Consider the following 24,331-nt stretch of genomic DNA (forward strand, 5'->3'; position numbering starts at 1 on the left):
CTCAGACCCTCAAGGGGCTTGCTTGGTCTCTCAGCAAGGCGAGGGTGCACTGTCCACTTCGCGCAGGGGCTTTACCTCCCTGGAAGGTGCCCCTGCTGTAATGGACACTGAGTGAGACCTGCCACATGCCCACCCATACTTACTTAGGTGCCACCACCTTTCCCTATGATTTCCCTGTGGGAATGCTTATTCCCTCTATTGAAATTCGTTGTTTATGCATCATTTGTCTTACTGGATGGTGAGATTCCTGAAAGTAGGGATCTTGTTTGATTTCCCTTTGACTGCTCAGTACCTACCATCTGTGAATTAATATATTTAGATGGGAGCAGGTTAACTCCCGTTTTTTTTTTTTTTCTGATTTTTTTGGACAAAATTTATTTACTTATTTTTACAGAAGAGACTATTTAGAATGAGAACAAATCACAACGAAGTATAAATGTTAAAAAGCTGGCAGATGCTATAAACTCACAAAATCCAGAAAAATAACACTACAATCCATTTTAGAACATTTCGTCACACTGAAAAAACTCTCAGACCCGCTAGCAGTTATTTCCCTTTTTACCTCCCCTTCCTGACAGCCCTGGCAACCACAGATATACTCTGTCTCTATAGATCTGCCTATTCTGGACATTTTAAGTAAATGGACTCATACACCTTGTGATTCTTTGTACCTGACTTCTTTCACTTAGCTTTCATTCTTAATGCTTTAAAGAATCAGCCATGTTGTACCATGTATCAGTATTTTTTTCTTTTGTTATTGCCAAATAATATTCCATTGTATGGCTATGTCACATTTTACTTGATGGGTATTTGGGTTGTTTCCACTTTTTGACTATTATGAATAATGCTTGTATGAACGATCAACATCATTATCCGTCAAGGAAATGCAAAGCAAAACCACACTGAGATACTATTTCACACCTACAAGGAGGGCTGCAATCAAAAAGGCAAATGAAAACAAGTGTGGCAAGGATGTGGAGAAAATGGAAGCTCACACACTGCTGGTGGGAATGTAAAATAATGCAGCCACTTTGGAAAGCAATCTGGCAGTTCCTCAGAAGGTTAAACATAGAACAGTTAATAGAAGTAAGTTGTTAGATGATAAATCCGTGGAATGGAATTGTTTTCTTCTCTCAACAGCTGGTAGACTTGGGTGTAGTATGGCTCTCAGATTTTTTTTACCTGACTTGTTTTACTCCCCACATGACTGTCAGCTCCTCCCACAGCCTGCGGAGGGCAGTGTGGTGGACAGGACAGGGCAGCCTTGTGGTTCAACGGGTCTGGGACTGAATCCTGACATTGCAACTTACTAGCTGTGCTGTGTGACCTTGGGCATGACATTCCCCTCACTTTTGCTCTCATTGTAAAATGAGGATGTTACCCAAAGCTCAGCAGGAAGGCAGTGATGCAGTTTAGCTGAGATGGATGAAAAGCCTCTTTCCCTCTGTATGAGTTCAATAAATGTTTCTTCCTTCCTTGTTTGGGCATACAGTTGACAACAAGCATGTGCATTTTTATAATACTTTGAAGTTTACAAAGGTCTTTCATAAACATGATTACATTTCCCAAATATCTCATTAAATCTTGTTGGCCAATTGATTTTATTCAGCTTTATGACAAAAGAATTTCTTTTGTTTAACTTAAATTTTAACTTGTAAGAATGTCTTTTCAAGACACACTATTTTTTTTCAAGGAAGACATTAAGTTTCTGAGGCCTTATAGGAATTTTATGGCATATTCCATATTTATAATTAAATCATCTATATTTCTAGGAACCCAAAGGCAAGGAGGTGAAAAACAAACTACATTAAGCCTTAAATGCTTAAAAAAAATCAGGAGCTAATAAAACCCTTCAAGTTAAGGCAATAGAAACCATACCAACAGTCAGAAAATACCATTTATGCTGGTAAAATGCTTCACAAGATGACATAAATGCAGTATTTATTTAGTTAAATCTTGCCTGACTTTGTGTTTCTCTTAACCACTCCTATGACTAATGAATTCCCAAACAGCCCAACACCCAGGGCAACTAAATCAGGGTGTGAAACACATCTAAAAATAAAAACAAATCCAAATATTTTTCAGATTCCTTATATCCCCTTCCATAACAGAATTCAGTGTTTGTTCACTCAGCTGGTCACCACGGTTAATGATGCCCAATAAAACATGCAGTTACTACATAAAGGGCATTTCTGGTAGATGTCAGTGGAAGGGTCTGTTTCCCCGTCTCCAGAAACACATTCCTGTCTAGTGTCAGAGAGGAAATGAATTGGAGAATCTTGGTGCTGAGTCTGTAGGACAGAGGCAACTACAGACTCTGGGGAAATGGAGGGTTTGCTGATTGGGACTACTGTCTCAGAAGGTAATAATCAACTTTTTTTTTTTAATTAAGGAAAAATGGATACCATCCCACAAAGCCAAAAAAAAAAAAAAAAAAAAAAACACAAAAATTTCCTAAACTTTTTACCCTACCTATTTTTTTTTTTTTTTTTTTTTTGTGGTACGCGGGCCTCTCCCGTTGCGGAGCACAGGCTGCGGACGCCCAGGCTCAGCGGCCATGGCTCACAGGACCAGCCGCTCCGCGGCATGTGGGATCTTCCCAGACTGGGACATGAACACGTGTCCCCTGCATCGGCAGGCGGACTCTCAACCACTGCGCCACCCTACCCTACCTTTTAAAGGTAGCCAGTTGATGTTAGTAAGCTTTGTAAAATAAGAATTTCTTTTATTTAAATTAAACTTTAACATGTAAGATCTGTCTTTTCAAGACACCCTAATTTTTTAAATAGCAGTTCTATTTAATGCTAGGATGAAATGCTATTTTTTTTTTTTTTTGGTGATAAGCGGGCCTCTCACTGTTGTGGAGCGCAGGCTCCGGACGCGCAGGCTCAGCGGCCATGGCTCACGGGCCCAGCCGCTCCGCGGCATGTGGGATCCTCCCAGACCGGGGCACGAACCCGCGTCCCCTGCATCGGCAGGTGGACTTTCAACCACTGGGCCACCAGGGAAGCCCAGAAATGCTATTTTTAAAAATCAGAAAATGGGCACTTTGGGCTTTATAGGTATTTGCAAATCACTTTTTGTATAATTAAGTTTAATTTTCATTTTCTTTCTAAGTCAGGGGTTCTCAACCTCAGCACTGCTGACATTTGGGGCTGAACAATCCTTTGTTGCATTATACTGTGCTGTACATTGTAAGATGTTTAGCAGCATCCCTGGCCTCGACTTACTAGAGGTGCCAGTAGCTCCTCACCACTTGTGATCATTAAAATGTCTCCAGACATTGCCAAAAGGCACCCCCCGGGGGGGGGGGGGGGGCAACATAATCTCCATTGAGAAGCACTGCTCTAAGCCAAATGAGTGTTTGTGTGTGTGTGTTTGAAGGTGGAATGTTAATGAAGAAACAAGACAGGAAATATAATTTATGTTCAACTGTTCAAAAATTCCTGTTGTATAAAGCAAGGCAGCATTGAATTCAGAATAGCAATTAGATCAACTGCTACCAAATTGGAACTGTTTGTGTGATTCTTATTAACTTCTGCATTTGGAATGGTGTTTGCTTTAACTCAACACTCTGGTGCAAATTTACCTGCTAACAGTATTTAGAACTGTATAGATAAGACAAACCTTAGAAATGTAGGGGCATTAAGTTTAGATAAAAAAGAATCCATCGTGAAGTAGTTTATACTGCGTGGTCTTAAGTCATGTTTCTCTTATTTTAAAACCTAAACAAAGCAAAGCAAAACAAAACACAGCAGTTTCATATTTTGCACATGGTGGTGTTGGATTTGGTATAAGTGGCTGCCCTGTAATCTCAGCCACCGGTGATGTTATCGTCCAGTCTGTTAATTGTCTCTTGGTTGATGTCCCCGTTTCCCTTCAGTGTTGGATCAAACCTTCCTTACTCTTGTGCCCACAGACTCCCTTCCTTCACTGAAAAGGCTGTGGGCATTGGAGGTGAACCCCCTTACGGCCAGCCTTCCACCCCCTCCCTTGTGTCATCACTCTTGACTCAAAGGACCATGCTATTCTGTCTTGATCCCACCCCTCCCGGTATCCTGTGGCATTCCTTCCCTCAACACTCCCACCCTCTTTCCTTCCTTTCTCCCACCCACTCCCCCTACAACTTTCCTTTTTATTTTCCAAGTCATCAATGTTTTGTGGACTGGCTGCTTTTCCCACAGCTGACAACTGTGCTCCAGTCAACTACTCCCTAAAGTAAACCATGGTCCCCTTTCAGACCCCTGATCCAGTTCCCTCCTTCCTTTCCCTGCCAAGCTTCTGGGAGGGAGTCTCCTTTTGGTATCTTTATTTTCTCTCCCCCTGTCCCAGTGAGCTACAGGAGGGTTATCAAGGACACTTCTCCAAATAGGATTGGTTTTCCCACTTGGAGAGTGCAATTCTGCAGAAGAGCCAGGGAAATCAGGAGAGGCTCTGGGAAGGGAAACTCGAGATATTGCCAACTTGGTTAAAAGGAAAAGTTCCCTATCTCAATCTGCATGCCAGGAATATGAAAGCTCAACAGGGTTGCTTCATAAGGAAAAAGTAATAATGCTAAGATATTTCAAAGCCACCCAGCAGTATTACACAACAGCTGTTAGTTTTGGGGAGTCAAGAAGATGAATATGGGGTGATATTATAGATGTGGATGATAAGGAAGTGAAGGTCATTATCACAAAGCTTTTTTATTTCTAAATCAAACTTCATTTTTGTGAAAACACCAAGCATTTATTTTGGAATGACCTCAGAAGCCAGACCTTTTCAAGACCTTTCTGGAAGGGCTCTGGTCCCATTCTAGCTCCCATTCTGTGAAGTCCCATCTCACCCTTCCCTTGGGGCCAACCTTGATTCCTCTTCTTTTTACTCCCTCTAGTCAAACCATCATCAAGTCCTGTCAGTCCTTCTTTCAAGGCTGCAGTGTTGCTCTAATTAATTCCTTCCTCCCATTTCTGCTGTGAGGCCCAACCCCATCCCCTCACTCCTGGCTTTCTGGGCCAGCCTGTGGACTTATCGTCTTCTTTGTAGGGCTGCCCTGGCATTCCTATCTCAAGCCTGGCTAGGAAACACTGAGCCTTGTGGTTCAAAACATGCAAGAAGTCAAACATCACGATCAGCACTGTTCCCTTCAGCAGTCCTATGTATCATACTGCACTGAGCGTTGCTTCTTTGTAGTTGTCTCTCTCGCATCTCCTAGCTGGATTTAAAGCTCCCTGAGACAGGGCCGTGTATACCTCCCTTTATACATGGCTTCCAATGCTCCACTATACTCCTGGCTCAGCATCAGACCCTCAGCTGGCTCTCAACAATTAAACAACATTCAGGGCTTGGTTGTTGAGTCATCAACTGATGCATTACAGTTCTGACAATCTTGGAACATTTTCTGAAACACATTACCTCTATAGAAATCTGATAGCACTCGCATAAACAGATGCATTTAAGGTGATTTTTCTTATCCTCCTGAAGTTGCCAGTAATCCTTGAACCTTCCCTAATTCAAAACTTGCAGTTATATGGAAAATTTCCAAATGACACAGTAGTATTCCTAGACAGTCAAAATACAATATCCTCTAAATTAATTTCATCTATAACCACTACTCAATTATAAAAAATTAGGCCATTGAGCCATTATGATATGTAATTTGATCAGTTATCAACTCTTTATGGATAGTTTAAGAACTTACCCAAGACTCCTTTAATTTGTAATTTTTTAAAGAAGATGACATGATTCAGCTCTTAAGGCCAAGATAATAGCTTATAAGTATATTCTTAATATTGTAGGATAAAATTTTGTTTTTTTATTTAAAAATTCATTTCATAATATTTTAGAGAATACCCTTTTCACATTACTTTATAAAATTGTTTTGATTGTAATATCCATAGCAAGTTAATATTCAAGAGAGTCAATGGGAGATAGTATAGGAGGCTTCCTTTATGTTTTAGAATATATGTGAAATAAAGTCTTGGTACATTAGTGGAAGGTGGAGGATGTCTTCCCACATGGTAATTCAGAACATTTAGAATGGCCCAGAGTGGGAGAGGGTTTCACAGACTGGCCAGGTGGTCTGAGCTCTCACCGACCAACAGGGACGCAGGCTGGACACCCGGATGCCAGGGCCTTCTCTCCTGTCCTTTGCACTAGCTTCAGTGTGGGAGGGTCTCTTTCCGAGGCCCCCAGTCCTTCCTACCTGCCATGTTCTGTCTGCTGCTCTCCCCCGCCTCCCTCTAGCTCTCTATCTGATCTCCTCACGTGAATCTCGGTCTTCCTCAACATCAGTTTTTCCTCTGCAGGGGAGGAAGGGGAGGAGTCAAGGATGAATCTCAAACAAGGGGGCAAACTCTGCGTAGCTGAAATCTTTGCTATTCTGTGGATGTGGGACAGGTAAGACTCTTAAGGGTCCCCAGCAACCTCTCATGGTGAAGAACAGGTGACAGCAAAGCATCGAGCTGGCTTTTGGAGTTTGTGTTTATTTACTTTCTCCATCAAGTTTTATTCTTCACTTACACAGTTTTCCCTGCGCAGTTAAGTCTTGCTTTAAACTGTAGGTTAACCACACTCAAGTGTGCAGGGCCAGGGCAGGAGGGTTCATGTGGGAAGCAGTAAAGATGTGGGGCTTCAGAACCAGCAGGGTGTGACCCTCCGCCCAAAGGCATTTGGATTTTAAATGTTCCAAAGCCCTTTGCCATGCAAGGAGAAAGACACTGCCTTCAGGCTCTGCACTGCAGAGAATCTCTGGCTAAGGAAGGCCTCTCTTAATCAGGTGTTAGTCGTACAAAGAATACCAGATTTTCTAATTTCAACAAATCTGAAATGGGATTGTGTCTTTGGATCCATGGTGCCTCGTAGTTAAGTGACTCAAATAATGGTGCCTCTCACAGGGAGAGATGATGGGATGAAACCCAGTCAGCAGGATCTCAGAGCCCCTCAGACACAACTTTGCTAAGGGACAGAGGAAGAGGAGCCCTCTACGTAAGCAGTCAGGCTCAGCAGGGGCTCCAGAGGAGCGGGGGTACACAGTCGGCGTGGACCTGGCACCATGGGCAGGGTTGTTAGTACCAGGCAAGCCGACCGGCCATCCACTTGGAGGTGCCCTCAGCTTCCCTTCCCAGTGCAGAGCTGGGTGACTCTCTGCTCTCACCTTCAGGCACCATCACCCCATCATGCAGAAATGTCGAGATTATTTTCCCACGGATATTCATAGGGAACTTTCAGGCTTAAGAAAAACTCACATTTTCACCAAACCTCCGCATTCAATCCCCTTTCTCATATCATTCTTTACTTTAACAAAATCTCCTTACTTTCTCCTCTCACCCATATTAAGTTGAGCAGCAAAGTAATTTCGTTCTGTTTTTCTTAAGTTCCCAAATACATAGACATTTCCTTAAAAATCAGATGGGTTTTTGCAGAATTACATGAGTGACTGGACTAAGCCTAGCACTAAACTTTCCAGAAAAACATTTTTCAATTTTGTAGCTATCAATGCTGTTATCAGCACAGCAAAGGAATTTGGCCTGAGTCATGATGCTAGGTGCTTTGTACATGAGGATCACCCTCAGCCCTCACCACCCCCAGATCAGGGATGAAAGGAGAAGGACAAAATTGCCACAGTCTCTGGAAAGCCCCAAACCCAGGTGGTTGACCTTGGGTGCCCAGTGCTGACCGGTTCAGGGTCACCATCTCATTTCTTGGCATCCCTACTTCATTCTGAGCATTTCTACTGTGCTTCCTTCCCACTGTCAAAATAACCCCCTATCTTAGCTGTTTCAAACTTCCTCTACTAGTTTTAGAAGGTTTTCAACTACCTGAGTCTAGACAGGGGTTGATATTCAAAACATTGAACAGTACTCACAGCCAAGTGCTAACCAATCACAAGAACTGTTACCGTACAAGGGGACAGGATCCTGGAGGCATTAACCTTGTTCAGACATACCCTTTAACTGGTCCATTGTAAGAAGGTCCAGAGGGTCTTGGAAGTGGGGTCTATGTGGCCAGGGTGGCATTTTGGGGGTCCAGGATGGAAACTCTTTGCTATTCAGTAGAGAAGTATTTAAATATTTTAATAATTACATAGCTATAATTGTATCTGCAGACTTAATGTCAATTACAATCAGTAGGTAGTGGCAGCCTGGAGTACAGTGTTGAGAAGGATTCTGAAGTTATATCCAGGCTCAGTGGGGGAAAATAGGGCATGATCAATTGTCATTTCTGGCAAGGGTGGTGGATAAGAATGAGAAATTTCTGCACAAGTGGTGGATGAGGATTAGTGATTTCTGCATGGGTGGTAGGTGGCAAACAAAGGCACCTGTGCCACATATTTGCAAGCCTAAGTAACATGCCTATTAGTATCATAAAAGAGAATCTGTCAGCATCATAAGAGAGGTTTCGCCATAAGAACAGCAAGCCTAAGACACTGTAGTAGATTGAATAGTGTCCTCTAAAACTTCATGTCCACCTGGAACCACAGAATGTGACCTTATTTGGAAATAGGGTGTTTCCAGGTATAATTAGTTAAAGATCCAGATGAGCGTATACTGGATTAGGGTGGGTCCTAAATCCAACGAGAGTGTCCTTGTAAGAGACCAAAAAGGACACACAGACAAGAGAAGGCCATGTGTAGATGGAAGCAGAGATGGGAGTGATGCTACCACAAGCCAAGGAACACCTGGAGTCACCATGAGCTGAAGAGGCAGGAAAGGTTCTTCTCTAGAGCTTTTGGAGGGAGCACAGCCCCACTGACACCTTGATTTCAGACTTCAGGGCCTCCAGAACGGTGAGAGAAAAAAATGGCTGTTGTCTTAAGTCACCAAGTTTGTGGTGCTTCATTATGGCAGCCTTAGGAAACTAAAACAGACACAAATAAATATATTGCTAATGGTGGCATTTAGGCTAGTGGGGAGCTTTATTTATTTTGGGGGATCCTAGCACCTGTACCCCAACCCCCCATTATAACCACCTGTGATTATAGAAGTTGATTTCTCTGGTATATTATGCTAGGATCTTGGTACAGCGTGACGTTGAAGTTCTCTGATGAATGAGCCAGAGACCTCTCTACCGTCCCCCATCCTCCCTCATCCCCCCACCTCATCTAGAGACACACACTTGATCACTGTGGCCAGTTACTCCGCCAGCATTTCTAGGAGCCAAGTGGGGTAACAGATCTTTTCTGACAAGACCTTAAGACGTGCCCAGGAAGAGCTGACCTTCTGTTCCCCTTGAGAATCTATCAGGACACCAGCATAGCCAATGGATGATTTAAAACCATCTTGCACCTGTGATGACCCAAAATTCTTGGGACAGTGACTATAATTAAAATATGTACCTGAAGTGTTAAACTCTCCGGCCAGTTGAATATTTTCAAGTTGAAAATCTGTCCAAAGTGAACACGGAAGTCAGCCCCAAGTGGCCGACTGTCGGTCCTGGACACTTCCTTGTTGTTGAAGGTCACCTTTAAATACAGCGAGCGCCTCTTGACATCCTCCCTTCGCAAGACCTCCACCCTGCAGAGTGAGACCATTCACTGGTGGGTCAGTATTCATTTACTAAGTATAACTGGAGTGTTTGACAAATGGGCACTGACCAGAATAAGATACACTGGAGCTGGAGCTTCAGTCCCTTTAGCCTTCATTGAACCAAGGCAGTCATAGGTCTTGCAGTGCTTAATATAATAAATAGTATGTGTGATATGAAATAAGAGGCCGTGAAAAGGCCACAGGGGATTTAGAACTGTGCTAAAGCATCACTGTGCTACGGTCTCCTTAATTATTTCAAACAACCCTTACATTTGTATCCCAAAGTTTAAAGTAAACAGAATTATATTATTTGTTAAATGGAGTGAGTTCAGACCATAAAGGCTAGTAGTGATTTATGTTTGGGGAGGATGTTTTAACCTATAAATATAATAGCATATTGTAGCATTTGGGTCAACTCTGCTTTTCCAAGATCCAAGCTTTTTCTTAACATTTTCCAATGGTGAGTCACTGCTCACTGGCTGCATGGGATTAAGAAATGTTCCTTATTGTTAAAGGTCATTTGAATCCCAATAGAACATAGGAGGTATCTAGGCAAGCATATCATTCTTTTTTTTTTTTTTTTAACATCTATATTGGAGTATAATTGCTTTACAATGGTGTGTTAGTTTCTGCTTTATAACAAAGTGAATTAGCTATACATATACATATATCCCCATATCTCCTCCCTCTTGCATCTCCCGCTTACCCTCCCTATCGCACCCCTCTAGGTGGTCACAAAGCACCGAGCTGATCTCCTTGTGCTATGTGGCTGCTTCCCACTAGCTATCTGTTTTACATTAGGTAGTGTATATAAGTTCATGCCACTCTCTCACTTCATCCCAGCTTACCCTTCTCCTTCCCGTATCCTCAAGTCCATTCTCTACGTCTGCGTCTTTATTCCTGTCCTGCCCCTAGGTTCTTCAGAACCATTTTTTTTTTGTTTTTTTGATTCCATATATATGTGTTAGCATACAGTATTTGTTTTTCTCTTTCTGACTTACTTGACTCTGTATGACAGACTCTAGGTCCATCCACCTCAATAAGTCAATTTCATTTCTTTTTATGTCTGAGTAATATTACATTGTATATATGTGCCACATCTTCTTTATCCATTCATCTGTCGATGGACACTTAACGTTGCTTCCATGTCCTGGTGTAAATATTGCTGCAATGAACATTGCGGCATGTCTCTTTTTGAATTATGGCTTTCTCAGGGGATATGCCCAGTAGTGGGATTGCTGGGTTGTATGGTAGTTCTATTTTTAGTTTTTTAAGGAATTTCCATACTGTTATCCATAGTGGCTGTATTGATTTACATTCCTACCAACAGTGCAAGAGGGTTCCCTTTCCTCCACAATCTCTCCAGCATTTATCGTTTGTAGATTTTTTGATGATGGCCATTCCGACTGGTGTGAAGTGATACCTCATTGTAGTTTTGATTTGCATTTCTCCAATGATTAGTGATGTTGAGCATTCTTTCATGTGTTTGTTGGCAATCTATATATCTTCTTTGGAGAAATATCTATCTAGATCTTCTGCCCATTTTTGGATTGGGTTGTTTGTTGTTTTGGTATTGAGCTGCATGAGCTTCTTGTAAATTTTGGAGATTACTCCTTTGTCAGTTGCTTCATTTGCAAATATTTTCTCCCATTCTGAGGGTTGTCTTTTCATCTTGCTTATGGTTTCCTTTGCTGTGCAAAAGTTTTAAGTTTCATTCGGTCCCATTTGTTTATTTTTGTTTTAATTTCCATTTCCCTAGGAGGTGGGTCAAAAAGGACCTTGCTGTGATTTATGTCATAGAGTATTCTGCCTATGTTTTCCTCTAAGAGTTTTATAGTGTCTGCCCTTACATTTAGGTCTTTAATCCATTTTGGGTTTATTTTTGTGTATGGTGTTAGGGAGTGTTCTAATTTCATTCTTTTACATGTAGCTGTTCAATTTCCCCAGCACCACTTATTGAAGACGCTGTCTTTTCTCCATTGTACATTCTTGTCTCTTTTATCAAAAATAAGGTGACCATATGTACATGGGTTTATCGCTGGGCTTTCTATCCTGTTCCATTGATCAATATTTCTGTTTTTGTGCCAGCACCATATTGTCTTGATTAATGTAGCTCTGTAGTATAGTCTGAAGTCCAGGAGCCTGATTCCTGCAGCTCCATTTTTCTTTCTCAAGATTGCTTTGGCTGTTCGGGGTCTTTTGTGTTTCCATACAAATTGTGAAATTTTTTGTTCTAGTTCTGTGAAAAATGCCATTGGTAGTTTCATAGGGACTGCATTGAATCTGTAGATTGCTTTGGGTGCATAGTCATCTTCACAATGTTGATTCTTCCAATCCAAGAAAGAGAGTGGTATATCTCTCCATCTATTTGTATCATCTTTAATTTCTTTCATCAGTGTCTTATAGTTTTCTGTATACTGGTCTTTTGTCTCCTTAGCTAGGTTAATTCCTGGGCAGTTTATTCTTTTTGTTGCAGTGGTAAATGGGAGTGTTTCCTTAATTTCTCTTTCAGATTTTTCACCATTACTGTATAGGAATGCAAGAGATTTCTGTGCATTAATGTTGTATCCCGCAACTTTACCAAATTCATTGATTAGATCTAGTAGTTTTCTGGTAGCCTCTTTAGGATTCTCTATGTGTGGTATCAAGTCATCTTCTGCAAACAGTGACAGCTTTACTTCTTTTCTGATTTGGATTCCTTTTATTTCTATTTCTTGTCTTTTTGCTGTGGCTAAAACTTCCAAAACTATGTTGAATAATAGTGGTGAGAGTGGGAAACCTTGTCTTATTCCTGATCTTAGTGGAAATGCTTTCAGTTTTTCACCATTGAGAACGATGTTGCTTGTGGGTTTGTCATATACGGCCTTTATTATGTTGAGGTAAGTTCCCTCTATGCCTACTTTCTGGAGAGTTTTTATCATAAATGGATGTTGAATTTTGTCAAAGCTTTTTCTGCATCTATTGAGGTGATCATATGGTTTTACTCCTTCAATTTGTTAATATGGTCTATCACATTGATTGATTTGTGTGTATATTGAAGAATCCTTGCATCCCTGGGATAAACCCCACTTGATCATGGTGTATGATCCTTTTAATGTGCTGTTGGATTCTGTTTGCTAGTATTTGTTGAGGATTTTTGCATCTATGTTCATCAGTGATAATGGCCTGTAGTTTTCTTCCTTTGTGACATCTTTGTCTGGTTTTGGTATCAGGGTGATGATGGCCTCGTAGAATGAGTTTGGGAGTGTTCCTCCCACTGCTATATTTTGGAAGAGTTTGAGAAGGATAGGTGTTTGCTCTTCTCTAAATGTTTGATAAAATTCACCTGCGAACCCATCTGGTCCTGGGCTTTTGTTTGTTGGAAGATTTTAAATCACAGTTTCAATTCCATTGCTTGTGATTGGTCTGTTTATATTTTCTGTTTCTTCCTGGTTCAGTCTCAGAAAGTTGTGTTTTTCTAAGAATTTGTCCATTTCTTCCAGGTTGTCCATTTTATTGGCATATAGTTGCTTGTAGTAATCTCTCATGATCCTATGTATTTCTGCAGTGTCAGTTGTCACTTCTTTTCATTTCTAATTCTGTTGATTTGAGTCTTCTCCCTTTTTTTCTTGATGAGTCTGAATAATGGTTTATCAATTTTGTTTATCTTCTCAAATAACCAGCTTTTAGATTTATTGATCTTTACTATTGCTTCCTTCATTTCTTTTTCATTTATTTCTGATCTGATCTTTATTATTTCTTTTCTTCTGCTAACTTTTGAGCTTTTCTATTCTTCTTTCTCTAATTGCTTTAGGTGTAAGGTTAGATTGTTTATTTGAGATGTTTCTTGTTTCTTGAGGTAGGATTGTATTGCTATAAACTTCCCTCTTAGAACTGCTTTTGCCACATCCCATAGGTTTTGGATCATCGTGTTTTCATTGTCATTTGTTTCTAGGTATTTTTTGTTTTCCTCTTTGATTTCTTCAGTGATCTCTTACTTATTTAGTAGTGTATTGTTTTGCCTCCATGTGTTTGTATTTTTTACAGACTTTTTTCCTGTAATTGATATCTAGTCTCATAGCATTATGGTCAGAAAATATACTTGATATGATTTCAATTTTCTTAAATTTACCAAGGCTTGATTTGTGACCCAAGATATGATCTATCCTGGAGAATGTTCCATGAGCACTTGAGAAGAAAGTGTATTCTGTTGTTTTTGGATGGAATGTCCTAAAAATATCAATTAAGCCCATCTTGTTTAATGTATCATTTAAAGCTTGTGTTTCCTTATTTATTTTCATTTTGGATGATCTGTCGATTGGTGAAAGTTGGATTTTATAGTTCCCTACTATGAATGTGTTACTGTTGATTTCCCCTTTTATGGCTGTTAGCATTTGCCTTATGTATTGAGTTGCTCCTATGTTGGGTGCATAAATATTTACAATTGTTATATCTTCTTCTTGGACTGATCCCTTGATCATTATGTAGTGTCCTTCTTTGTCTCTTGTAATTGTCTTTATTTTAAAGTCTATTTTGTATTATATGAGAATTGCTACTCCAGCTTTCGTCTGATTTCCATTTGCATGGAATATCTTTTTCCATCCCCTCACTTTCAGTCTGTGTGTGTCCCTAGGTCTGAAGGGGGTGTCTTGTAGACAGCATATATACAGGTCTTGTTTTTGTATCCATTCAACCAGTCTATGTCTTTTGGTTGGAGCATTTAATCCACTTACATTTAAGGTAGTTATCGAAATGTATGTTCCTGTTACCATTTTCTTAATTGTTTTTGTTTCATTACTGTAGGTCGTTTCCTTCTCTTGTGTTTCGTGTCTAGAGAAGTTCCTTTAGCATTTGTTGTAAAGCTGGTTTGGTGGTGCTGAATTCTCTTAGCTTTTGCTTGTCTGTAAAGGTTTTAATTTGTCTGTCAAATCTGAATGAGATAGAGTAGGATAATCTTGGTTGTACGTTTTTCCCTTTCATCACTTTAAATATGTCCTGCCACTCCCTTCTGGCTTGCAGAGTTTCTGCTGAAAGATCAGCTGTTAACCTTATGGGGATTCCCTTGCATGTTGTTTGTTGTTTTTCCCTTGCTGCTTTTAATATTTTTTCTTTGTATTTAATTTTTGATAGTTTAATTAATATGTGTCTTCGTGTGTTTCTCCATGGATTTGTCCTGTATGAGACTCTCTGTGTTTCCTGGACTTGATTGACTATTTCCTTTCTCATATTAGGGAAGTTTTCCACTATAATCTCTTCAAATATTTTCTCAGTCCCTTTCTTTTTCTCTTCTTCTTCTGGGACCCCTATATTGCAAACGTTTGTGTGTTTAATGTTGTCCCAGATGTCTCTGAGATTGTCCTGAATTCTTTTCATTCTTTTTTCTTTATTCTGCTCTGTGGTAGTTATTTCCAGTATTTTATCTTCCAGGTCACTTATCCTTTCCTCTGCCTCAGTTATTCTTCTATTGATTCCTTCTAGAGAATTATTAATTTCATTTATTGTGTTGTTCCCCATTGTTTGCTTGCTCTTTAGTTCTTTTAGGTCCTTGTTACACGTTTCTTGTATTTTCTCCATTCTATTTCCAAGATTTTGGCTCATCTTTACTATCATTACTCTGAATTCTTTTTCAGGTAGACTGCTTATTTCCTCTTCATTTTTTTGGTCTGGTGGGCTTTTACCTTGCTTCTTCATCTACTGGGTTTTTCTCTGTCTTCTCATTTTGCTTAACTTACTGTGTTTGGGGTCACCTATTCTCAGGGCAGGTCATAGTTCCCATTGTTTTTGGTGTCTGCTCTCAGTGGCTAAGGTTGGTTCAGTGGGTTGTGTAGGCTTCCTGGTGGAGGGGACTGGTGCCTGTGTTCTGGTGGATGAGGCTGGATCTTGTCTTTCTGGTGGGCAGGACTGCATCCGGTGGTGTGTTTTGTGGTGTCTGTGACCTTATTATGCTTTTAGGCAGCCTCTCTGCTAAAGGGGGGGGGGGTTGTGTTCCTGTCTTGCTAGTTGTCTGGTATAGGGTGTCAAGCACTGTAGCTTGCTGGTCATTGAGTGGAGCTGGGTCTTAGCATTGAGATGGTGATCTCTGGGAGAGCTTTTGCCGTTTGATAGTACATGGAGCCAGGTGTTCTCTGATGGACCAATGTCCTGAACTCGGCTTTCCCAACTCAGAGGAACAGGCCTGACACCCGGCCGGAGCACCAAGACCTTGTCTGCCACATGGCTTAGAAGTAAATGGAAAAAAAGAAGAAACAAGGAATGAAATAAATAAAATAAAATAAAATAAAAAGTTATTCAAGTAAAAAATAAAAAAGTAATAAAAAAGAGAAAAAATGAAAGAAAGAAAAAACAGAGCAACCAAACCAAAAAGCAAATCCACCAATGATAACAAGTGCTAAAAACTATACTAAAAAAATAAAAAAGGACAGACAGAACCCTAGACAAATGGTAAAAACAAACCTATACAGACAATATCACACAAAGAAGCGTACACATCTCACAAAAAGAGAAAAAAGAAAAAATATATATATTAAAAAAAAAAGGAAGGGAGCAACCAAATCAATAAACAAATCTACCAGTGATAATAAGCTCTAAATACTAAACTAAAATAAACACAAAACCAGAAACAAATTAGATGCAGAACACAAACCCCAAGTCTACAGCTGCTCCCAAAGTCCACCGTCTCAATTTTGCAATGATTCATTATCTATTCAGGTATTCCAGAGATGCAGGGTACATTAGGTTGACTGTGGAGATTTAATCTGCTGCTTCTGAGGCTGTTGGGAGAAATTTCCCTTTCTCTTCTTTGTTCACACAGCTCCTGGGGTTCATCTTTGCATTTGGCCCCAAATTTAAATGTTGGCCTTTGCTTGTAGGTCGCCTGAGGGCGTCTGTTCTTCACCCAGACAGGAGGGGGTTAAAGGAGTGGCTGATTTGGAAGCTCTGGCTCACTCAGGCCGGGGGGAGGGAGGGGTACGGATGCCGGGCGAGCCTGCGGCGGCGGCAGAGGCCGGTGTGACATTGCAACAGCCTGAAGTGTGCCCTGTGTTCTCCTGGGGAAGTTGTCCCTGGATCATAGGACACTGGTAGTGGCGGGCTGCACAGGCTCCCGGGAGAGGAGGTGTGGATAGTGACCTGTGCTCGCACACAGGCTTCTTGGTGGCTGCAGCAGCAGCCTTAGCGTCTCATGCCCGTCTCTGGTGTCCGCGCTGGTAGCCATGGCTTGCACCCATCTCTGGAGCTCGTTTAGGTGGTGCTCTGAATCCCCTCTCCTCGCGCACCCCGAAACAATGGTCTCTTGCCTCTTAGGCAGTTCCAGACTTTTTCCCGGACTCCCTTCTGGCTAGATGTGGCGCACTAGCCCCCTTCAGGCTGTGTTCAGGCAGCCAACCCCAGTCCTGTCCGTGGTATCTGACCTCCGAAGCCCGAGCCTCAGCTCCCAGCCCCCATCTGCCCCAGTGGGTGAGCAGACAAGCCTCTCAGGCTGGTGAGTGCTGGTCGGCACCGATCCTCTGTGCGGGAATCTCTCCGCTTTGCCCTCCGCACCCCTGTGGCTGCACTCTCTTCTGTGGCTCTGAAGCTTCCCCCCCGCCACCCCCATCTCCACCAGTGAAGGGGCTTCCTAGTGTGTGGAAACCTTTCCTCCTTCACAGCTCCCTCCCAGAGGTGCAGGTCCTGTCCCTGTTCTTTTGTCTCTGTTTTTTCTTTCGCCCTACCCAGGTATGTGTGGAGTTTCTTGCCTTTTGGGAAGTCTGAGGTCTTCTGCCAGCGTTCAGTAGGTGTTCTGTAGGAGTTGTTCCACATGTAGATGTATTTCTGATGTATTTGTGGGGAGGAAGGTGATCTCCACATTTTACTCCTCTGCCATTTTGAAGGTCCCTCGAAGCATATCATTCTTATAGCCACGAAGTTAAAAAAATCAAAACCTTCAAGAGCGGTCTTTAATTTTATTGTACATATTTGCAGAGATGCCCACTACAAATTCCAGTTATTGGTTAAGCCAATAGCAACTCAAATTTGTTAAGGAAATTTAAAGGTTAGAACATAAAAATCTAAAACACGCTCAGGGTTTTTTGGGTTGTAGTTGTTTTTTTTTTTTTATATTATGATGTATAGACACAACATAACACTTCTCATTGTAACTATTTTTAAGTATATATCATTCAGTGGCATTAAGTACATTCACAGTGTTGTGCAACCAACACCACCATCCTTCTCTAGAATGTTTTCATCATCTCAAATAGAAATTCTGTACTCATTAAATTGAGTGGGTAGTTTTAACTTTCTACCTCTCCATAATTTAGGCCCATCCCAGGCATGAAATTGCTCAGTTGACTTGAATTTTTTTTTTTCTATAAAAGACACTTAATAACAAATCTTGAGAAATATCCAAGACCCCCAAAGACTTCACTCAGGGTTTTTTAAAGGCTTATTCCCAATACTGCAACCTCATGCCACCAACAGACCTAAAACAGACTGTCTTCTGCGTGGCCCCCTTTGACCTGATGAAGAGGGTGGCTTATAATCATTGGCTTGGGGCAATCTGGTTTATAGTCCCCAAGCCTAGTGAAAACTCAGAAACTTCAGACTGAGGTATACATTCTTGGTCAAAATGGGACTCACCATAAAGGACTGTAAAATCAAGCCTCAATTTTCCCTTTAAAAAACGTGCTCAAAATCACATATTTTGAATGTTCATAACAAAGTTATACGGTATGGTATTTGTGGCCTGAAAGTAGCTAATTTAGTGCTGGGGAACAGTTTACTTATGTATAGCATCTGAATGCTACGAAGTTGAGAGAACACATGAAAATGCACAGGAAGCTACAGTGTAAAAGTAAGTTATTAGCATATTAATAGAAGTTTGAAACTAAGAAGATTGTGGGGTCTTATAAAGACATCCTGGTTAACCCCTGCATCCTAATATCTCCGATGCTGACTTCTCACTTTCTATGGTGGAGTAGTGAAGATTCAAGTCTGAGATATTCCCTGTGTTCATGATAGGTCTTCTGGGTACTGGAGTATTAGGCCTGGGATCTGGTGGTAATAATTATTTCAATATATTTCCTTTAATAGATAACAGTATAGTTTAACATGCATCAGAATCACCTGGAAACCTTGTGAAAACACAGTTTTCTGGGCCCTAACCCAGAATTTCTGATTCAGCAGGTCTCAGTAGAACCTGAGAATTTCCAACAAGTTCTCCAGGGATGCTGATGGTGCTGGTCCTGGGGTTACACTTTGAGACCCATCTCTGTAAAGTATAGGAAAGAAATAAATAGCAAACTTAAAATATTTTTATTAACTTATAAATTTCTAAAAAAAGGACGAACATATATATGTGTGTTTATGAACTTATTATATGTATAGATTTATAAACGTTATATAACTTTTAGGGATCACATACAAATGACTAGAGATGTAATTCTACCAGATCTGGAGGGCCTCAGATGGCCTCAGATGGCCTTGACTTTATCTCAAACTATAGGGAATATCCACAATTCCTTTGGGAGGCTCTGTGAGGCCTTCAAAGACAGCAGCTGGCCTAGGAGCAGCTGAAATCAAGGGCCAAGGAGAGATCTGGGTGTCTGTGCCAGGGACAGGGGGTGTGCCAGCAGTGGACAAAAAAGACACACTGAGGTTACAGATAAAGGCTCCAAACCAGAAGCCATGCAGGCAGGCACTGTGCAGAGTGTCCTCTACAGGCAGCTTCCAGTAATGAGCTCCTGAGTGGCCAATGGTGATGCGTTGCGTGGGTGAACCATATGAAATCACCAAAATCTGGACAAATACCTGCAATTTCATATCGTCCAACCTAATAAATATCTACAGAGACTTCATGATTCTCCTGATCATTCCATGTCAGTCAGGAGATGTACATTCCACATGGTGCAGTGTGTGTGTCACATGTCAACCTCATTCATGTTTGGAGCATCTGCTCACCTGGGACACTGGTCGTTGGGTGTCACATTCCCTGCGAGGCTCAACTCTGGGACCAGCGTGGGCTCCCCGGGCCTCCTCCGGCTCTGGGCTGCTCTCTCCCTCACCTGTTGCTCTATCACAGCCCGATCTGTGGGCTCTGGAGGGACGGGTTTCACAGGCTCCTCCCCGGGATCTGACTCCTTCATCTCATCAGGACGTTCTTCGACTGCTTGTTTGTTTTTCTTCTTTTTGGCCCTCTGTTGGGTAAGAGGCAACCTTATGTCAGGAATTTTGGAATTTCTTTGAAAAGCATAGTCTTCAGAATCAGATAGACGTGGATGCAAACCCAGCTCCACCTCAACCAGCTGTGTGCGCTCAGGCAGCTCACTAAGCCATTTGACCTCTCCATGCCTCAGTTTTCTCGTCTACAAAGTGGGAACAATTATAGGAAACTTTTTCCAGGTCTCTTGAAATGAGGTAATGTCTGGAAAGAACGTATCACAGTGCCTGGTCCCTAGAGAGAGCTTAAAAAAGTTAACTATTCATCTGCTCATTAGTATTGGTTCTAAAGACCAAGGATACATCTCTTTGGCTGCACACGCAGCATGCGGGAGTTCCCCAACCAGGAATCGAACCTGTAGCCCCTACGGTGGAAGCACAGAGTCTTAACCACTGGACCACCAGGGAAGTCCCAAGGATACATCTTGAAATTAAAATAAGGCTTGTGAATACAACTGACACTGCAGATCACCCTGATCTATTACTTATTGTCCCTGGATTACTTATTACTTATTGTCCCAGTTTTGCAAGGTCATATGTATAAAGTTATATAATTTTCTGGGGGAAGCCCAGAAGCACCAATACCCTACATTAGATAGGGCAAGCCACGTAAAATAGTAAAATACGTATCACAGAGCTTGACAGGCACATGAGCGATTACCAGGTTATTGCTGGTTCATTCAAACAGCCACAGGATGATACAGAGAACTGTTTTTGGAAAAAACTTTCTCTGGTATCAGCAGGCTGGGTGGCTTTTTCAACAAGTGCATTAATCAGTTCATTCTCTCATCCTTTTGTCCCCTAGCGAGGGGGCTGGGAGGGAGACAGAGCACAGCAGGCAGGGGACCCCAGTCTGCGTGCCCAGTTTCCCTCCTCCTGTCTCAAGGTGCCTCTACCCAGACCCTTCCTGTCCCCCAGGTCAGCTCTGTTCAAGGCTGTTTACAGACCTGGGCTTTCTTCCAGGCTTTCCACCGCTGCTGTGCACTTCTGTATTCCTCCATCTTCTGTTCGTACTCTTCCATGTGCTCTTCCAACAATTCACTTATCTCAGCCTGAATTTCTGCTTCATATGCTTCTTCATCAGCTTTCTGGTCAACTTTTTCCCTTTAAAATAATTTATAGCACCTTAGTTATTTCTTGAAATTAAGTGATAGAGTAAAAATAGCAGCAAATACCTGTATCGGGCTTGCTCTGTGGCAGCTCCTCTCCTAAAAGCTTTGCACAGGTGAGCTCACAACCGTGTGAGGCAGATACTGTTACCTTCAGCATTTTATACACTAGGAGACTTCAGCACAGAGAGGTTAAGTAACTTTCCCAAGAACACACAGCTGGTGAATGGAAGAGCTGGAATATGAGCCCAATCTATTTACACTAAGCCACAAAGCCACGCTGGGTTAGATGATCCAGATGGCACCCTGACACAGTGCCTGCAAATTCTCAGCTGACAGAGGCAGCAGTTTCATTGTAGTTACTTTAATTCTTCCCGTCTCTGAGGAACCCCTTCATTATGCTGCTACCAAATCCCTGAAGCTACTTTTTTGACTTTGGATTGACAATTTGAATTTTTCTTTGATGATTCTGCTGACAGTGCATTAACGTTCAGCCTGACCCAGAGCAGTGCTTCCCGCAGTGTGTTCTGTAGAGTTCTGGTTCTATGAGGTGCCCTACAAAAAAAAAAGGGTGCTGTGGCCAAATCAACACGAGATTGAACAAATGTGAAGTTTCCACGTTGCTTTGTGAAGGGCTTTGCAGAGCCCTTACATGCGGATGGGCAGTGTGACTCCCCAGGAGGGTGGGGGAGGGCAAGCATGGTATCCAGCACATCCCACCCAGCACTTCAGAGTTGTTTCAACCCATCCCCTGTGCTTATCTCCTAATGCGATCAGTATGGTCTGGCCTGCAGGTTCTGCTCTCTTAAAGTTCCAGCTCCTTTTTAGAGAAAGTTAGTCAAGCGCCTAGAGCTGACCAACGTTTGCATATGTACACGTGTGGCCTGGTGGGTTAGCAGTTAACAGGCCCCCAAGGCGCAGACTCTTACAAAGCTACTACTGAAGAAATCACTTGGGAAACACCTGAAATTTATAAACATCAGAGAAATTTGGCCCCCAAGTTATGTTCCATCTCTGATATATATTCATTCGCTTTCCTCCTTGTTAATCAGAGGCATGAATAAACTAGTTGAAATTTAAATATTTTTGCAGGAAGAAATAATGCTGTATCGTAAGGTAGCTAGATGAATCAAGAATGTGAAGAAAGGGCACTTCAAAAGAATTTAGGACACAGCTACTTGTGGGTGGAAGGGATGTGAAGTATCACAAAAAGGAAGTTTGTAACCTAGAGGTGACCTTAACTGTAAATTTCCTATAAATTTTTGTTTATCCTAAACTCAAGGGAGGAAGGAGAAAATAATCTTGTGACTATTTATGTTCTGCTTCTGGATGGAAGGGATGGCCTGGAAGATGGAATATGGAAGCCAAAACACTGGGATTTCTGGAAGACATCCACGATTTCTGTGGGACAGACTAACTGAACTTGTTTTTATATTATATTATATATTTTATATTAATTGAGCAGATACTACGTGGCAGGTGTGCTGTCTGGGACCAGATACCCAGTGGTGACAAGATCCCTGCCCTCATAAAGCACAGTCTTGTGTTTGTCCTGGAAACTGCAGAATGTTTTCTCAGTTTTATGATAATTACAACCCCCCAGCATCACAATTTGCGGCTATCTTTGGCTAAAAACTGACTGTTTTCAAAGCACAGTATCAGATAATTGCCCTCATATGTCACTTTTCACGTAGATGTATGGGCACATCACTTATGCAGATGAAACAAACAGGAAGGGACCAAAACCAGCAGCAGAGATGCTCTTGAATTAATATGCAGAACATGGTTTTGTTGTGATAACAGTACTCTTAATTATGTACCAAAGTCTAGTCAGTTCAGCTGCATAAATATTATCCAAGCATACTTTCTCCACACCACACACAAAGATCAATTCCAAATAGATTAAAGGTGAATTTGAAAGATTAATCTTCATTAATATGAAGATTACAGGAGACAATATAGTAGTATATCTACTTGATTCAGGGGAAGAATTTCTTCAAACAAAAAGCACTGATCAGAAAAGAAAAGACTAATATATTCTATCTCTTTAAAATTAAGAATTACCATTCTTCAAAAAGCAGCAAACTACTAAAAAGACAACTACAGAAGATTTCTGCAACACACGTCGACAAAGGTCTCATGTTCAGGATATATACCAAACTTCTACAAATTATGGAAAAGATAAAAGGACAAACAATCCAGTTCAAAAATTGGCAAAGTCTTGAACAGACACTTTGAAAAAGAGGAATTCAAAATGGCCAATTCATGCATAAGAAATATAAATTAAAACATGCCATCAGATTGGCAAAATGTTAATATTTGACAACATCAGGTGATTTGGCTGATATGGGTGACATGGACCCATGGGAACACTGGTCGAACTGAAAGTCAGCACAAACACTCTGGAAAAGTGTCTGCAACCAGCATATAAGTATTTGGAGAAGCACATCCCCTAAGACTCGACAATTCCACTTCCAGGTATATTTCTGGAAAACTTAGGCACATGTACCCTAAAAAGACACATACAAAAACATCTATAGAAGTGCTGTCTGATTTTATTGTCTGTGTCCCCTTCACTCCCAAACCGGAAGCTCTGGGAGGAAAGAGATGATGTTTATCTCCTTCATCAGTGTAGCTCAAGAGTCTAGCACAATGCATGACAGAGTGGGCACTTAAGAAATGATGAATTGTACTTGAAAACTGAGTAATATTTTTATAACAATTTTGAGAAATAAAATTCATTCTTTTAAAATGTAAAAAAAAAAAAGAAGTGCTGTCTATAACAGCTGAAAAATGGAATCAACTCAAATGTCCATCAACAGTAAAATAGACAAATTTTGTTATATTCATATAATGAAGTGTTATAAAGCAAAGAGAATTAACTACAACTGTGTGCCGAAAAGGAGATGAATCTCCAGTGGTATTGAAGAAAAGAAACAGGTGTGTGTTCACTAAAGCATACACACAATATACTTTCACTTATGGGAAAGTCAGATACAGGCAATATTAGACTAAGTGTTAGAGATTACACATAGATGGCAAAGCTATTAACTAAAAGCAAGGAAACACTGGTCATAAAAGTCCAGAAAATGGTTACTTCTGGGACGGAGGAGATGTAATTGGGGTTAGGAACATGGGGGATGCTCAGATACTAGTAATGTTCTAGCTCTTAACTTGGGGAGTTGCACATGGTTATTCATTTGTAATTATTATTTTAAAAATTATTTTAAAAATTGCATCTATGTTTAATACATTTTCCCCTATGCATGATATAACCCAATAAAACAATTTTTGAAAAAAGCCTACTTTCTCAAAACAAGTTTCAAGGGTGTATTTGTAAACCTCTGGAACTCTCGAAGGGATTTCATCTCTTTCCAGACTTTTATGATGGCCTTAAGCAATGTTCGATCTTTTTCTTGTTCAGCATCACGCAGTTTTCTTGTTTGCCTACAAGATATAATACATGGATATATATTTAAAAGTTATTTAGGTGTGTTTGCAAATTAGGAAAAGCAACTAATAATGCTATAGTGATTGTATAGT

General features: G+C 41.1%; 1 protein-coding gene across 1 annotated transcript in view; it reads right to left on the minus strand.

The window, feature by feature from the left end:
* CC2D2A (coiled-coil and C2 domain containing 2A) overlaps window positions 1-24,331 on the minus strand; it is a 137,368-nt gene that overhangs the window by 50,817 nt on the left and 62,220 nt on the right. The window contains exons 14-17 of the mRNA XM_065877669.1: window positions 24,095-24,235; window positions 20,627-20,783; window positions 19,422-19,657; window positions 9,317-9,494 (exon numbers count right to left, since the gene is read on the minus strand). Coding sequence (XP_065733741.1) covers window positions 9,317-9,494; window positions 19,422-19,657; window positions 20,627-20,783; window positions 24,095-24,235 — 712 coding nt within the window. The remainder of the gene's footprint in view (window positions 1-9,316; window positions 9,495-19,421; window positions 19,658-20,626; window positions 20,784-24,094; window positions 24,236-24,331) is intronic.

This window comes from Phocoena phocoena, chromosome 5 (assembly GCF_963924675.1).
Source record: "Phocoena phocoena chromosome 5, mPhoPho1.1, whole genome shotgun sequence".
Lineage (NCBI taxonomy): Eukaryota > Metazoa > Chordata > Mammalia > Artiodactyla > Phocoenidae > Phocoena > Phocoena phocoena.